The 18,077-nt window shown below is 34.6% G+C and overlaps 1 protein-coding gene across 1 annotated transcript; it reads left to right on the top strand.

Annotated features, from left to right (window-relative positions):
* Positions 1-5,153: 5,153 nt before the first annotated feature.
* LOC131051300 (uncharacterized) lies at positions 5,154-7,422 on the top strand. The gene has a single exon (XM_057985751.1). The coding sequence runs from the start codon at positions 5,515-5,517 to the stop codon at positions 7,081-7,083; it is 1,569 nt and encodes a 522-aa protein (XP_057841734.1). The 5' UTR covers positions 5,154-5,514; the 3' UTR covers positions 7,084-7,422.
* The last annotated feature ends 10,655 nt before the right edge of the window (positions 7,423-18,077 follow it).

The following is an 18,077-nucleotide window of genomic DNA, read 5'->3' as shown; positions in this document are numbered from 1 at the left end:
GATGCTTGAAGCCTTTGGCTTTCCTAGTGAATTTTTTACTTATGTCAAGGTCCTCCTTCAAGATGCCTCTGCTCAGATTGATCTTAATGGCTCCCTCTCCTCTTCCATTATGCTCTCTCGGTCCATTAGATAGGGTTGCCCCTTGGCCCCTGCTCTCTTTGTTATTGTCTCTAGTGCTTTATTCTACCTCCTTAGGGATAACTCCCTCTCCCCAAAGGTTAATGGGATTAGGCTCCTCGATGATAATGAATTGATGAATATTCAGTTTGTCGATGACATGGCTCTTTTTCTTGAGCTCACCAAGCCAAACATGGATAACCTTAACCTTAAAATCCAATGCTTTGGGTCAATTTCTGGAGCTCGAATCTCCCAGACCAAGTCTACCTTCCTTAGCTGGATGGATCACCCCCCTGACTAGTTTGGACACCTTGGCTACCAATGGGGTGGTCCTAAAAAAATCGTTAGATACCTTGGAGTTCCCTTCTTTGTGTCCCCTTCCCTCAAAGATATGTGGCTTTTCGTTAAGGATAAAATTGATAAGAAACTTAGTAAATGGAACAATAGATTTCTCTCCCTAGCTGGCAGGGTTCAAGTGTGCCAAAAAATCCTCTCCTCCTATAATATATACTACTCCTCTGCTTGGATGTTTAGCAACTATCAGATCTTAGAAATTCAAAAGGCTGTTAGATGCTTCCTTTGGTCTGATGGCAAAGGTAATAATAAATTACACACTGTTAATTGGAAGTGGTGCCATATTGAGAAATCTCTTGGTGGCCTTGGATTAAAGGATCTTAGGATCCAAGGTATTGCCCTTGTGGCTAAATGGATCTTCCATTCTCTCGAAGGTCAAGAACCTTGGAAGGTCTTAATCAGACACAATATTGAGAGGGTTGTCCCTAAGAATGCTAAGTCTTGGAAGGGTTTGCCTCTCATCGACCTTGTGGCCGATGGTTTTCCTATTTCTGTCTAGGGCACTTGTGTATTCAAGTCTATTTGGAAAGCCTAGGAACATGTTAGGGGGTTTTTGGTCAACACTAGTGTCAACAATGGTGACTTGATTCATGGCAAGAGATCCTTATGGTGGAACCTCTTCCATGCTGGCAAACCCTTGGCCCTTACTCAGGGATGCTCGGCTAGAGCCTGGGCCAGCAAAGGGATCAAATATCTCATTGATGTTTTGGAACATGATACTCTTATCACATGGAAGATCTCAGCTCAAAATTTAACCTCCCCCCCGCTCAAAAAAGAACCTACAACATGATTAAGCAGGCTTGTATTGATTTCAGTCTTCCTAAAGACTGTGATGTTGATTCTCATAGATTTTTGTCTTTTAAATGGGTCGATAGTACTATTTTGGCTAAAATTAAGGCTCGTAACATTTACTTTGTCTTAGCTTATGAGGCTTCCATCATTGAGCATGTTAACATTTTATGGTATTTTGATCTGCCTGTTATGCAGTGGCAAAAGACCTTCAGCATGCTATGGAAAAGTCCGATCGAGCCAAAAATAAAGTGCTTTAAATGGCTTATGATACTTAATAGACTTCCTCTCTAGAGGAATCATGATAATAATGATTTGTGCTCTATTTGTAAACTTCCTGAGACTGGCAGACATATTTTCTTTGATTGCTCCATTGCTAAGGAAATCTGGTTAATGTTTAGCTTTTCTATCCCTAATCTTGTGAATACCATGGAAATTATTTCTGGGCACATTAAAGGATTGAAACGGGATGCTAATATCTTTTGGTTTAATTTATCTGCCAATATTCTTTGGTATATTTGGAAAATTAGGAATGCTGATAGGTTTGAAGGCCAAGCCAGGGCCCTTACTGAATCCTTTCGAAGACTCACATTCTTCAAAATTGTCATGCAGGTTGCCTCTACTATGAACGTTGAGAGGCACAAGCTCCTGAGGTTCCTCAAGGATGGTCACACCACCATGTTCATCAATGAGATGAAAGATGGTTATGAGTGGAGGCGCAATGAGGACAACCTATCCTCCTTTGAGGAGGCTCTCAAGAAGCTGAACAACAAAATTAAAGATAACAGGGAGCCCTCCTATGCCCAAGTTGAGATGTTGGCACAGATTCAGAGTCAGAAGACCATTGTTTGGATGGAAGGAACTCAAGGATGGGCGGCATGGGTTGAACCCCATGACAACATCCTCTCTTGATGCTTTTGTTGACTTCTCATGATGCAGTTAGTTTGTTAGTATTCTTTCATGCGGATTACGCACCCTGTTGTTACTTTGGTTTTTGTTGTCCTGTGGCGGTGACAGCTTTGTTTTCCTAAGGCCTAGCCTCCTTGGTCTGGTTTCTCTCGATTTCTAATATATAAAAAAGAAAAACAATTTTTTAAATAAACTACATAAAAATAATAAATGTTGATTGGTTAAAAGTAAACATTTAATCATTGGTTAAAATCTACCCATTGATTATACCTTCTATGGTAGGAATAAAAAAAATATGTGGACATATAATTTTCTCAATTACAATAATAACATAATATTTAAAATATATTATTTAATATATGATTTTAAAATGAATTTAATCATTTAGTCTAATAATGATTTTTAAAATATGATTGTAAAAATATTTAAATCAATCACTATAAAAAGATAGAAAGATGCGATTAAAATGTATATGATATTTATCATTACGCTTTTTCACATTTTCAAACTTTAATTTTTTATTTTTCTAAAATTTACAAAGTTTTAGATAAAATTCAAATTGAAATTTTTTTCAATGTTTGAGTTTGTCTACTTCTTTTTATAAGGGTCAATTTCTTTTCGTGGATGTTAATGTAATTGCACTTTTTGATCTTTTATAGCTTTCATAATTATTCTGTCACAATGAAGAAAGCAACATTATTTTTTCCATATTTTTCATGGATGTTGATGTAATTGTAATTTTTTGTCTTTTATAACTTTCATAATTCTCCTTAATTCTTCTATGTGACCCTGAAGATATTAATTGAATTTTTATTTTTTTTATCTTTATATAACTTTCATAATTCTCCTTAATTCTTCTATGTCACGCTGAAGATAGAAAAACAACAACATGCTTAACATTTTTGTCAACCCTTTGCTACTTCACAACCTCATGCTTGAAAGGATTTTAGGTAAAATAGTGAATTTCTCATATTAACTCTAGTTATCTATTAAATAATAACCCTTCTCCACATACCCAACTCTTATATGAAACAAATTAAAGGGATGTACTTACCAGAACAAATACCTTTTTTTTAATGGGTCAAGACTTGCTAATTGAATGAGACAATCTCTAAAGTCATGATCCCCTCCCTACTAAATTTATTGCTCTTGCAACCTAACCTTATTATTACTTCATTAAATCCACATCCAAAAATTGGTTTCCAATATTATTTGTTATGTACATTTTGTCTCACCCTAACCTTATTATTATGACCCACACCCTAAGAATTTGTTTCCAATATTATTCTTAATATACTCTTGTCTCACCCTAAATTCATTGCTCTTGGAACCTAACCTTATTATTACTTCAATATTATTTGTTTTTGTTAGAGTTATCATGTATTAGCTAATAACTATTTATTTAATTATTCTAGTCTATTATACTCTACGCTTAAGCTAAACTTAGGCATTTAATAATATTGTAGGTATTTTTAATTATTAAATACACATTATCCCTTTAGGGTTGCTATTTTCCTTTTATAAGGATTGTATTGTACTTTTTTATTTAATTCCCTCTCTGAATGATAATCTTCTTCTTCAGAGCCATTATTGTTTTTCGCCCCCATTCTTCTCTTGTGGCAAGTATTTTGCTTGCAGACATTCTTGGGATCTCTAAAGTTGTATTTCTCAACTTCTTCAGATTTCAATATTATTTGTTATATACCTTTGTCTCACCCTAACCTATATTATTTGTTATATACCCTTGTCTCACCCTAACCTTATTATTACTTCAACTAATCCACATTCAAAAATTTATTTTCAATATTATTCTTTATATACTTTTATCTCACCCTAACCTTATTATTACTTAAATGAATCCACGTTCAAAATTTTATTTTCAATATTATTCTTTATATACTTTTATCTCACCCTAATTTTAGACCAATGAATTTACATCCAAGAATTGATTCTATTTTCAATACTATTATTATAGACTTTTCTCTCACCCTAACCTTATAATTAGGTCAATGAATACACATCCAAGAATTGATCTTATTTTTAATACTACTATTATTATAGACTTTTGTCTCGTCAATGAATTCACATCCCAAAATTATTATTTTTAATACTATTATTATAGACTTTCATAGACTGTCTCACCCTAAACTTGGAAGTGTGATGCCATTGGACCTCTTAAAGAAATAAAACATACAATGCACATTATGCCTTCAACAAAATAATATAATAATAAAACCCATTTCATTAAAAAAAAGCTTGTAAGGTACCAAACTGTCCCACAAATTCGAGGTGTGGACCGCAGTAGCAGCCACAATAAAGGCGTGTGGTCGAGGCTTCTGATTGGCTGCCCCAAAATGAATGAATCTCGTTGCCCAGAGAAAGCCACGGTTACACGCAACGCCCTTCTCATGTGACCACAACCTTATGATCGCCATCCATCCATCCATCATCATCATCATCTAACTAAGGCGGCGGCAAGTTCCAACTATTAGTCGAAGTGCCGGTTAAGGACAGGTGTCGGGATCTCAAAGCAAAGCAGTACGTTGCAAAGCTGTAGAGGGGGGTACATGGCGGTCAGAGGAGGGGTCATTGGACACGTATAGGGAAAGGTTTGGCTGTGATTTTAACCAATCGATGGTACCGACTTTCACGTGGAAGCACCATTGTGCTTTATTAATGCGGTGACACGTACACATATCCCAGCCAATGGGAGCTCGTTTTGAAACTGAACGTCGCTATCACAACCGAGCTTGTTTCCTTCCGAATCCGCCACGTGTCCTCGGGTGATTTTGACCAACTAATCCAACTTCAGCTTACTTGCTAACCTACCAACTTTCTTTATTGCTATATACGGAGCCGTATATACGGTGGGGTGTATGAATGAAAGATTGGGATGGAGTATTATACGGTAGATTGTGGGTTTATACCGGGACTGGGAGGAAAAATGGAAGTCCCGGGGAATTAGGCCGTTAGATGGTAATGGGGAAGACATTATTGAGGGAGAGAAGGAGTGACGAGCTGACACGAGGCAGTTAACAGTTGGACAAGTTGAAGGACGCAGGTAACACGTAGCACGCTTGTAAACAGGTGGTGGTCGCTCATGGTTGTAACATCTTTTTATGACTGGGTCAGGTTTAAATCTTGTTGATTAGCCACCTCTTTTACAAAGATTTCAGATTCTTGGCTTTCTTTATCCGCACAGACCTGCGATCTGGTTTTTCCTTGGAATGAATGGTGTGAGAAGGCGAGAGATGAGGGTGCATTGGTAGCTTAGGGCGTAGGATTTGCAGAGGGTTGAAGAAAAAAAACAGAAAAAAAGCTTCGTTTCTTTGTTTTGCAGAAGATATGATGATGAATAGGTTTGATTTGGGAGGGTGCTGCCTTGCCCGATACGGCACTGCAACGCCGTATTTTGCCTCCAAGACGGATCAGATAATGTCGCGGTACAGGCCGATCGCGCCTAAGCCTGCGGCTCAGAGTACTGGTGGGGTGGTGGAGGCTGCCCTACAGACGCCTGTTGAGAGCAGCAAGGTTCGAACCTGTAACCGCAGCCGGAAGAGAAGCTGGGATGCAGCTAACGGCGGTCTCGCGAACTCTGCTTCTCCCCGAGGGCAAAAGCGCGCTGCAAGACTACGCTGTCATGTTTCAGAAGCTCCGGAACAGAGTAATGCTTCCGTTCCGTTGTCCACCGTCTGTCACAGCCAGAGCTTCAGCCACGGGCATGGCCACTGCCCACAGTCTGATACCAGTGAGGACGGAATTTCTGCTCTCTGTGAAATTGCCGACTCTGCTGATACTAATGGCGCCGTAAGCTTGAATTTTGGCTTGCGGCCGCTGACATACTCCTGTATAAGTTTTGAGGCCCTGAAAAGCAAGGAGAGTCCGCCATTGGAGAAGGACATAGCTTTCATGGAGCGTGCAGCGGCGAGTGCGTCTCCTGCCGTCAATCTTTGCGGGTTAATGACCTCGGAAGTGCGAGGCCGTGCTCTGGATCAGGCTCCTTTGCACCGTCAAAAACAGGAAATCGTCACGCTTCCTTTGCTTCCAAGCTGTAAAGCAGCGTCCGCCACCTCCAGCACTGAAACCCTTGGAGGACGACGAATTCAGTCGCCATTGGAGGACGATTCTCAGCCTGAGCTCAGCCTTTTTGACAAGACAACCCTAAGCCGCTGCCCGTGCCCCTGCCCGGGGCCCTGCCCTGGCCTGGTTGTAGACATATCAGTGGTGGAACAGCTATATTCTGCTTGCTCAGACCCTCTGATTCTTACGGACGATTCATACTCATATCGGGTCATATGGTACAACCCTGCATACAACCGACTGCTGTCGCTTTCCGCCTCGGAGCTCGGTGTGCTTAAGCCCCTGGCCGCTTTCAACCTTGACGGGAAACCGTCAACGGGGATTCTGTGGGGTTTCGCAAGCAAATTCCCCGGACCAGATCATCACAGGGTGATAATGCCGCAGCCTTTGCGGCCTGTTGGATCCAGCGTTGTGGTGGAGTGCATAACGGATACAAATTTGCAGGAAGGATTGAGCTCGAAGAGCCTGAGCTTGGAGGAAGTTGAAGAGCACCTCGAATCCAAGACCTCGCCGTGCTTTATTTCGGACTCGCAGAAGACGGTACGCTGGGCCAATTCCGCCTACAAGCAAATGGTCGGGCAGCCGGAGTGTTTATGGCTGGAAAAAGAAAGCAGCAACAAAGTTGCCAGGATCCAGGGTAAAGTTCTGCTCCTTTTCAACCTGCAATTGCCCCAAGGCGTCTCAGCCTTTTCCTGCCGCGTCAAAATTCAGTGGACGAACGCCGGCGACAAAACCTCCATTACAGTTCCCTGCGACGTTTTCAGAATCAACGGCAACGCCAGCAGCCATTCCTTAGCATGGCATTTTGATATCCAAGCAGCTTTGTGTCTTTAAATTTTTCCTTTTTCGCATCCTTTAAACTCCTCCTTTACATTCGTAATCCTGTAAATAAACAGATCTCTTGTAGAAACTTATATTTTTTGCTGCTCTTGCTGGTAATTCGACATGGTTGGGGTTTTCCAAAGTGTAATTACAAGCCCGGCCTGGCTCGATATACTCATTTTCCTGTACATCTCTTGCAGATAATGAATTTCAAAAGATCGATTATATTGACAAAGGCCTGGCTCGATATACTTATTTTCTTGTAGAAACGCTTGCAGATTATGAATTATTACTTATTTTCTTGTAGAAACGCTTGCAGATCATGAATTATGAAGTATCATTTTGGTGTGAGATTTTCTTTTCGTGTGTCTGTATAATCTGTGAATTTTGTTCTTGATTTTTCTGTTTCGAATTCTCCACAAGAAATTGGAAATTCAGTTCACAAACGATCTGGCGAGAGCATCGAGGCCCTCTGTCGATTCCATGCCTCCTGATTCGAGATATATTAGGCGTAAAACATGTGGAATTTTTCATGGCTGCAAAAGAGGAAAATTACGCGCAGAAACTTGTTTTTTTTCTCTTAATGTACAGATAGAGGTGCCAAATGGAGTAATGCGAAGATCCCACGATATTACTGATTTTGTACCAAAAGCATTTTGCCCCACCTCTGTCCACGGCAACAATTCGCCAGCATGATGGAAGCACTTTTTATAAATATATGTAAAAATAAACATTAATTTTAGCACTCTCTATGAGGAGTTACCAAATCTAAAAGCATTATCACATACCTAGCTCGTTTCTTTCTTTTTATAGAACTCCTTTCTTACATGAAAAAGTCCATCTTCCAGTTGTAATTAGGGGAAAGAGCCTCAAAAGAGCCTCAATAGCTCCAAATGTACCCAACCTTCTAATAGCATTTCACATGTATCAAGACCAGTCCACTTTTTAGTATTTTTGGATCATAATTGATCTATTTGTACATGGACTATTGGGACATTTTGATCTTGCAATGTGCATCATTACTATTAGGAGAACAAATAGTTATAAGTAGTTTGATGTAACATTTAGGATTTGAGGATACGAACCTTTCCCTAAGGGAAAGGTTAAGTTTTTAAGGGGTTGCATCATTTAATGTGTGAGTTGGTAGATGGTGGGAACATGACGAAAAAGTCTATTTGTGGGTTGCAATCAAGAGAAAGGCTCAATTTTTAGTTGAACAATCAAGGATTTGCATCGTTCTAGATAGACAATCAAGGATCAGATTGGTAGATGGACAATCCCCAAATAAGATTGGGAAGAAGGAACTTGCATTTTTATTTTTAAATTTAATCACATTTCATCGTATAGAGTGTGTAGTGTATGAGAATATTTGTATTTTATATTTGAACAACTAGAAGGTGGATAGTTTTAATGAATTACTTGATGAGGCAAGACTTCACAAAACAATTTTTTTTTTAATTTTTTATTAAAGGATCTCAAAAATATATTAATGATGAGGCTCTTGGTCTCTTATATTGTTTGGTTGTCTTTCCTTTCATTTTTTAGTTGAATCCTTTGTCTTTCTCATATAAGGTCATATGTTGTCTACTCTTATCATATTAATTAATTTTGAGTAAGTATTATAAATGTTGAATCATGATTATCTAGTCTAACCATGTCCTTGAATTTTAATTAATTATTATAAACATCAAATTATGCTCTACTACTCTAATCAAACTCTTTAATTTTAATTAATTATTATTAAAGTTGAATCATGTTTGTCTACTCTAATCCCGCTCTTTAATTTTAATTGTTTATCAATGTCATATCATGTTTCTTATTTTATTTAATGATTATAAATGTTGAACCTTCTATTGTAAATTTTGATTGAAGAGCATGTCATTTTAATTAGCCCACTCTCTTTACAATTTGATTAAAAAGTATGTCTTTAGTCTTCTTTTTTCAAATAAGATGACCAGGTTGCCCATTTTAGTCACACATGTTTTTCATTAAATTTATTTAATTATCATAAACGTCAAACATTGGATCTTTTATTGTTGATTTTGGGAAAAAAATTGTCCTTTTAATTGTGCTTATGTTTTCAAATAAGACAATTAGATTGGTGGATGATTAGATTATGTACTAATTATTAACTGTTAAATGTTTAATCATGACTTTAATTTTAATTAATTATGATAAACATCTAATCTTCTCTTATAAACTTTGATTAAATAACCTAATAAATTTATCATTTTATCTAATATGATCTAAAAATATATCCACTCTAACCATACTTTTCAATTTCAATAAGTATTACTTCTACGAAAAGTGCATCTATGCTCCCTTGGCCCCACTCCACTACCCTTTTTGACGAATTAGAGCAAATGGAGATTTTACTTTTATAGGGAAAATAAGACAAACTACTTTAATATAAAATAAATGTTTCACATTTACAAATAATTTATAATCAATTATAATAAATAAATGAAATAACTTTAGATTTAAGAGTTAGTTTAATTATTTAAGTTCCCTTTATCTCTTTTACACTCAAGCTAACTTTAGGTGCATATAATTAATTGTTTTAATTAATTATTATTTGCAAACCTAGGTTTTCCCTTTTAGGGTTTCTTGACCTATTAAAGGTTGTGTTCTTTCTTTTCATTGTATGAAGAAGGATTATTATTGACAATACATTTTGGAGATTGTTGAGCTCTCATATTTTGGAGCATATTTTTCCTGTGTATTCTTCCCTTCTGTGATTTGCTTCATTGCTTCTCCTTGTAACAGGTTTTTCAGCTTGCAAGATTTTTTGGGATCCTGTGGTGGTGTATTTTCTCAACTCCTATATGGTATCAAAAGTAAATATGTGTATCAATATATTTCAAACTAACAAAAATTAGTTGATAAGTTTTCAGAGTCTTATTATAAGTCCAAAATATATTTTGACTATTTGTTTTATGTTATAAAAAGTAAATTGTCAATAAAAAATAAATTTATGTTTGAAAAATATAAAAGTTGTATGTATTTATAAGGATTTGATTTTCTTAACCATCTTCAAGTAACAAGTATGAATTTGTGACTATCTATCAAACAATTACAATCACTCTTGTGAAAGGAAAAGTAAATCAACAATGAGACATAGAATGTGTTCGGAAGATAAAAGTTAAATATTTTTGTGTTCCATTTAGTGAACCTATGACTATCTATCAAATAGAACTTGCAAACACCCTAATGAAAAGATGCTCAAAATATAAATTGTATTTGTCTTACGTTGTGATAAGTATTTGACAATAAAAAAGCAATTTTGTGTTGAAAAAATATGAGCTAAATGTATTCACATCTCATTAGGTAGTAAGTGATTAAAGATTTTATTTTCTTAGCCACCTCGATCAATAAGTATGAACCTATAACTATTCATCAAAAAACTCTAATGACCCTTCTAAAATGATACATATACCACACTTTGCATTGCATGATTATGAATAGAGGTGACCACTTTATAATTTCTCAAAGCTTGCGTAGTAGAGGACCACATTCTTAAAATCCTTCCAATATTCTTGTACCTATTACATTGTCAATGGTTATTGGTGTCTAAAGTTAAAGTGACACCTTTCATGGTATCAATTGGCTAGAACCTTTGTTAAATGAAGAAAACGAAAATAAAATTGATGATCATTAAACTATCATTGTCAATGGTTATTGGTGTCTAAAGTTAAAGTGTAACCTTCCATGGCATCAAATGGATGGAACCTTTGTTAAATGAAGAAAACGAAAATGGAATTGATAATCATTAGACTATCTTGAAATCTCCAATGAATAAGGTCCTTGTGGGGCTAATGCTTAGAAAACCTTGCAAGCTAAAATACAAGGTGAAATGATTTCCAAACCTTCTTTTTGTCGTTCTACATGCATTTTATGAGAAGGGGTTTTCTTATCGTGAATATAAGCAAATATGATGTTGTTTAACCTCAAGTAACAACCTTTAGATGTTAATGATATGATTCAATCTAACATAATACAAAGTAAGAGCCAAGAACCGAGGGGTATCCATTCCGCCAAATTCATTCATGGCTCGATCCCGCCCTCATCTCTTTATTCATTCGGGGCAGGATCTCGCCCTCATCCCTTTTGATATCTAACCCTTGCACTCAGCAAGACTTGATCCTTGTGGGCTCATTAAGAAACTTCCAACTTCACCTACAGACCAAAGGTCAATTGACTCTTCTCATACTTTTTTAAAATTGTCTACATGATAGAATCCGTGAAATCCCATTTTTTACCACCCTGATCTCTTGTCCAGACTTTCTAAACAATCAAAAACTTGTTTTTTTCTCTTACTTTCTTTTCATGTTGCAATGGAATTTTGTGGTTTATGAACTTACCCAATTGAATATGAGGATTCTTAGTGCTTTTATGACACCATCACTCTATGGTAGGCATATGTCATGTATCTCCTTTGGCACAGCAGCACCTGGAGCCTTTTACAAGACGTTTCAGTGCCCGTACAACACCTCTATGGGGAATATCAATGGGAAAGTCCTGTCTATTTTCTCAGATCTTTCATTACAAACAGTACTGAAGTCGATCCTCAAGTCACAACAGTGCCACTCATTGTTTACAGAAGAATCTCTACGTAAATATCATTGCTTTCCATTTTTTCTCAAATTCTCCCAATTATTTTTGTTTCCGTTTTGGATGTACCTACGCCTTATTGATGATTAATGGACACAAACAGATAGAGCTATGTTTTATAGATAATGTAGTTGGAGGTTTTTTCCATACAACTTCAACACAATCTCTTTCAAGCAATCATAGAATATGTTTAAGTAATAGTAAGTGTTAGATGTCATGATTGTGCTATGTTCTAAGATGATGATGTGATATTAGTGGAGTTATAGTGAGCTTTGCTCTATAGATGATGTGATATGTAATGTAGTTATAATATGTAAATTAGTTATGATAAGTTTTGATGGGTGGTTGATTTTAGATCAATTTATTAAAGCGCAATTGTGTAGGCCTCATGAAATTTTGTGGAGTTATCGTGATAGATGTTTTAAGATGATTTATTAAGTAATGGAGTTATAGTAGACTTTATTCTACAAATGATGTAATATGTAATGGATTTATTATATGTTTTGTTTTATAGATGATGTAATGCATAATGAAGTTATAATAAGTTTTGATGTGTGCTTGATCCTAGATCATTTATCAAAGTACAATTGTTGAAGGCTCGTGAAAATTTTTGCACTTCCCATCAATATTATGTGGGTACACAATATCTAATAACATTACACGCAACTTACAAACAAGCCTTAGCATCCTCATATGTCATTATGAATGACTTGGAATACCTTCACTCATGATGTAGAAGTTATCACACATTAACTATCCTACCCATGACATCAACATAGAAGCATGCCAATTGTCAAGAGTTCAATATCCAAACAATAGGAAGGTTGAGGGGGTATAAGGCATGGGTTGTTTTATCATTATATTTTGTGACAATATAATACATATATACATTTGATCCTTCATGTTAGAAGTTAGATAGAAGAGTAATTTAAGTAAACTAGTTTGAATGTTTTACCCTTTCTAGTCACAAGAATCCTCATCCTCAATATATATATATATATATATATATATATATATATATATATATATATATATATATATATATATATATATATATATATATATATATATATATATATATATATATATATATATATATATATATATATATATATATATATATATATATATATATATATATATATTATGTAACATACATTATATTATTTATTCATCTTTTGAATGGAAGTAGCATGTTATAGCTAAAAATATTAGGCTTAGTTCACTTTTGTATTGAATAACACGTTCTCTCATTTTCTTATATACAATCTATAATCTCATCTTTCACCAAGATAGGATTTTCATTTGAACCTATTGTGATCTAGATTATTGTCATCATAGCAATGTTTAGTGCATGCCTATACAACATGTGCACAATGGCATAAGGAATGTTTCCTACTTAGTTTTCAACTTTTCAATAACTAGATGAATGTTGCAACAAAAGTTAAATGGTTAACATGCAAAATAGAACATCAAAGGTCTCTCTAGATGTTTAGAACATGATCAGCAATTCTCTTGAGATGTAACACCAAGGGCTCTTTAGAAAAGTCTAAAATCTTGTGTGCTAATTTGGACCAATGTTGAAAATTTTGCAAACTAGCAATTTCTTGCACAACACCATAGCCCTATCAATGTGCAAATCAATTTGGATACCCAACACTAAAAGGAAATTTTAACACCATATCATTGAATAGATGAGTGTAGCAACTAAATGCATATTTCTCTACGAACAATTTCAATAGCGAGAATAAGATTTTTGTTGTAGCATTAAAGATGTCTCTTTCAATGTCCCATTAAAGGCAAACACTTAACATGTAGTGAGAAAGGGATCATAGTCTAACTTGGACATGGAATTTCTTTATTAGTACTTTGCAAGTGGAACAATACCTCCTTAGAGTCACAAATGTTAAAATTATGAAGTTCTTATAACTACACCAACATAATAACATAATGAGAAAATTGTTAAGGAGTGTACACCAAACTCTATGACTACTCTTCCTACCAACATGAGGTCATCCTTGATAACCATAGATTGTTCAAATGCATAAGTGGATTATCAACTTATATGTGTGCTAAAATAGAGTTTCTAACTTTAGATACATTAGGGAAAAGATTTCACAATGCATCCAAAATTAAAGACAACACCAAGCTTAATAAAATATTTCCTCACACAAGATTAATTTGGTGCATAATTTAAATTCAAATCCCTAAAAGAAAAAGTAGAATCCCTTATGTAGAAACAACATCATAATTCAAAATCATTTGTGCCTAATTCTAAATCATTCACATCATCCATGTTAAGACATAACTCTAAAATAAGATGAAGAAATAAGTTGACAAATGGTGTCATCACCATCACACCAATTTCCACAATGACATTGAATGCCACATGCAATAATTACTATTTGTGCAAGCCACGATGGATCCCACACAAATCAAAGAGATTGTTCAAGAGGTATAGTGTCTAACCACTAGTTTCATGGCAATCAACACTTCACAAGAGTGTGGGTGTTTGTTTAATATAAACTTCTAGGTCAATAAACAACTAATGCATGGCATCATTGATATCAAAGTCCAAATGAAATTATTTTGCAAGACACAATCAAGCACTTGGGTGCAATGATCTTTTAGTGGCAAACCTTCACCAATTGGAAAATAGTACATATCTGAAAATTCAAAATTGGAAAATATATTACAATCAGTGGAGGGTCAAATCACCTAACTTCTATAATTTATCAAACAAATTAATTTCAATTTGTCATCAATTTATTTTATGAGACATTTGTAACTAATATTTTTCTCATAGTGAATTACACGTTTTTAATGGTGATTCACAAGGAATTTTTTATGCATGTATTATTTTACCAACATATTTTGCAATATCATTAAAAGTTCACTGTGTATGAGGACCCATTTCGTTAATACCATTATAACTCCATGCTAATATGAGGGCCACAATCTCCTTGAAAATTACAACATATGTGTTTTATTGAGCTCTGATTTGCCCAACATTTATATACACCATTTAATAATAACATTAGATTTGCTTTATTATTATTATACCATTTAAAAGTTACATTTAAATAGTTACAACAACACTCCTACTAGTCTCAATATTGATGTAAAATCTAGAGTATTTAATGTATTCTTCATTAAATGTCAAACTTGTGTGAGTCACTTTGCTTAATAATCTTTCCTTGTCTTGCAATTCTCTTATATCCCCTTGAAACCAGTTTATCTTGATCTATTACAAGGATTTTAACTACTACTTGATATAGAGAGTAATATCACTCATCAAATCTTTTCTAGTATATGTCTAGATTTTTACATTTGATCTTCTCCCAAGTGTGCACATTGATGCAAAGAGTAAATTCTAATTGTACAACCAAAGGAGTCATAAAATTGTTCTATATTGTACCCTCTAATAGAATTTATTCCTTGTGCATGCTCTAGGATGGTGATCATCTTTGGAACTTAAATCAAAATTTGGGATTTTTTGATCTCCTTTTCTTAACTATGATCTTGGAAATAGTTAGCTAAACACCACATTACAACTATGTAAGAAATATAGAATAATGAAATGAAGTTTACCTTTCTTATCACCTTGTAGAATGAAGCCTTTGATTGTTTCATTTCCTTGCTTATGATGTTTTTTAAACTATGGTTCCTGCATTAAATCATAGATTAATAGATTAATTCAAATAGTATCACGTTGTCTTCCAATTTAGAGTGGTTTCATAAATTGTAGACACAAGAATTCCATTCAACCTTGTTAGAATTCACAATATGTATCTCATATTATTGCTAGGTTATATTTAATTTCTAGATATAGGAAATAATGATCGTATCACCCATATTGAATTTACCAAACACCTTATATTCCTTGTGTTAAAATTTATTTAGGATCTCATATTAGAATGTATAGGTAGTTTTAGATAAAGGGTCTATGTGATGGGCACACAATATACTGAGAGAAGGTGGGGGGGGGGGGTATATCAATATATGCAATTTTACTTATTCCCCAGCGTTAATTAACATGAATAGCTTATTCAAGAAAATATCAGTTCTACTATCTCAATGAAACATTAAGTAAATGAACACACATACGCACAAGGAAAACCAGATTAATGTGGAAAACACAGTGAGAATAGCTGCTTGGATCTACTACCCAAATCCACCCACAAATAAAAGATCATTTACATAGGTTTTGTAGACACCAACATACTAGAGACATGAATCCCCTTGAAGTACAATGACCACCAACCCACTAGAAACACCAATTCCCCTTGAAGTACAATGAGCACCAACCCACTAGAGACACCAATCTCAAATGTCTAGACCATATGAGCACCAAATTAGGGGCTAGGACCTCAATCACAATAATATGAAGGATAATATTAGGACCTTTGGTATTTCTTGCTCCTTAATTTAAACTTCAAATACTTCCTCTCTTCACATGGGATAATTTGAAATTGGTGCACTTGAACTAGGAACTCCCCATTTGATTCATTCTTCAACTAGCTTGATATGAACTTATATCCTCAAAAGTACATTGTAGCTCAACTACCTACCCTACAAATGATTCTAGGACACTCGTATATATGAGTTCCAATTACAATTACAAATATAGGTCAACAAATTTAATAGTTACATAATTTACAAGTCAATCATACAATTTATTTCAACAAATGTGTAGTAGGCTAGGTCCTAATTAGCCCATACACAACCCAATGTAAGATAACACTCCACACACTTCATAATAAATCTTAATTAGGTGAAAAATATTATGCCATCAGATGCACATGATTCAATTATTCTGCAAGTCAGCCATATCAACCATGCAATAGGTTAAAGAGTCTTGTCACGCAAAGCAAGATAGGAATCAAACTGATCATAGAGAATATGCATCCTTAATTTATGGCAACCCACACTCAAATAAATAATTTCAACATTCTGTAACACAAACCAAGTATGTTAGTTCCGTAGTAACAAACTGGTGGACCAAACACTTCCTTTCACTACTCCAGGATTTTGGAAATTCTAGATACTAACAATTCTTGTGTAGACATACTCGCCATTCAAACCACAAGTCATTATGCTTAGTTAATAGTAGATAAAAACCTTTTGTAAGTTACTAGAACAAGCTCAATGTCTGGGTAACAATATCACACATTCTAGAACAAACTTCCAGACCACTCCCATCAATAGACATGTTTCAACTAATTTCATAGTCATATCAATGAATAAGAATGCATAATTTCAGCCATTACTCAAAATGCACTGTCATGACATGTCATTACCATAACTCTTCACTCTTCTGGACACAACATGATCAATCATCATGAACTACATCATCAAAGACAACTTGTGTCTAATACTTTGACAACAATTACAACTTTTGTTCAACTTTTACATCAGTGACAACTTATGTTCAACACTATGCACCTTTTTACATTTCCCATATTAAAATGTTTCCCAAAATGATAAAATATTGAGCATTTCTATTTACAAACATATGTAGCATTAAAATTATTATAGTAAACATTTAATAAATTATCTCCTTGACCTTTGGTCATACATGGTAGATCATGAATATACAAATGCATCAAGTTATCATTACCCTTCTCTTTCTTAATCTTGTTATTTCCACATAAATTCAACCCATTACATGTTGAGGATATCATGGAAACATTAGTAATACTAGCAACTAAATCAAAACAAATGTAAGAAGAGAGAATTGTTGTTGTTCTATTTTTACCATTGACTTTATGTAAAAGAAAATCATTTTTCAACATACTATTGATCACCATGTCACATGCATTTTCCATAGTTTGGATATCAAATCTAAAGCTAAACCAATTATATGAATTTTCTTGTACCTAAATTTTGAATTGTTTCATTACCAGTATCAAATATGATTTGACTACCCACTATTCCTTGCAACCATTAAATTATGTAATCATTCAAAATATTGTATTTACACTCATTTATTATCAATCTAAACCTTGCTCTTGGTTAGGTGTACAATTTGGTGAACTTATCAATAATAATTTTATTAAACTTATTAATATATAATTTTACTTACCTCAAATTCCTACTTGGATCCCATGCAATAATATAGAACCAATCTTGAAGAAAGTGATCTACTATTTCTACATCTTCTCTTAACTAAATATTACTTAGGCCCCCAAATCCTTATGCATCAATGATTTTGGATTTTAACCAAATGATATTTCTACCCATCACTATGAGTTATGCCTTCCATTATTTTCACCTTATTAGAATGCCTTCCATGATGGAAAATAATGAAATTATTGCAATAAATTTGTACTCTTATTTGATTTGAAATCATGGGGGTGGCTAGATATCTTACCTTCTTTATTTAAGAAATTTAG

This window comes from Cryptomeria japonica, chromosome 9 (assembly GCF_030272615.1).
Source record: "Cryptomeria japonica chromosome 9, Sugi_1.0, whole genome shotgun sequence".
In the NCBI taxonomy this organism is placed as follows: domain Eukaryota; kingdom Viridiplantae; phylum Streptophyta; class Pinopsida; order Cupressales; family Cupressaceae; genus Cryptomeria; species Cryptomeria japonica.
The sequence above is the reverse complement of the archived record's forward strand: the minus strand, read 5'-3'. Positions and strand labels throughout refer to the sequence as shown.

Excerpts from the sequence above, each read along its gene's own strand:
- LOC131051300 (XM_057985751.1), top strand. The coding sequence starts at position 5,515 with ATGATGATGAATAGGTTTGATTTGGGAGGGTGCTGCCTTGCCCGATAC.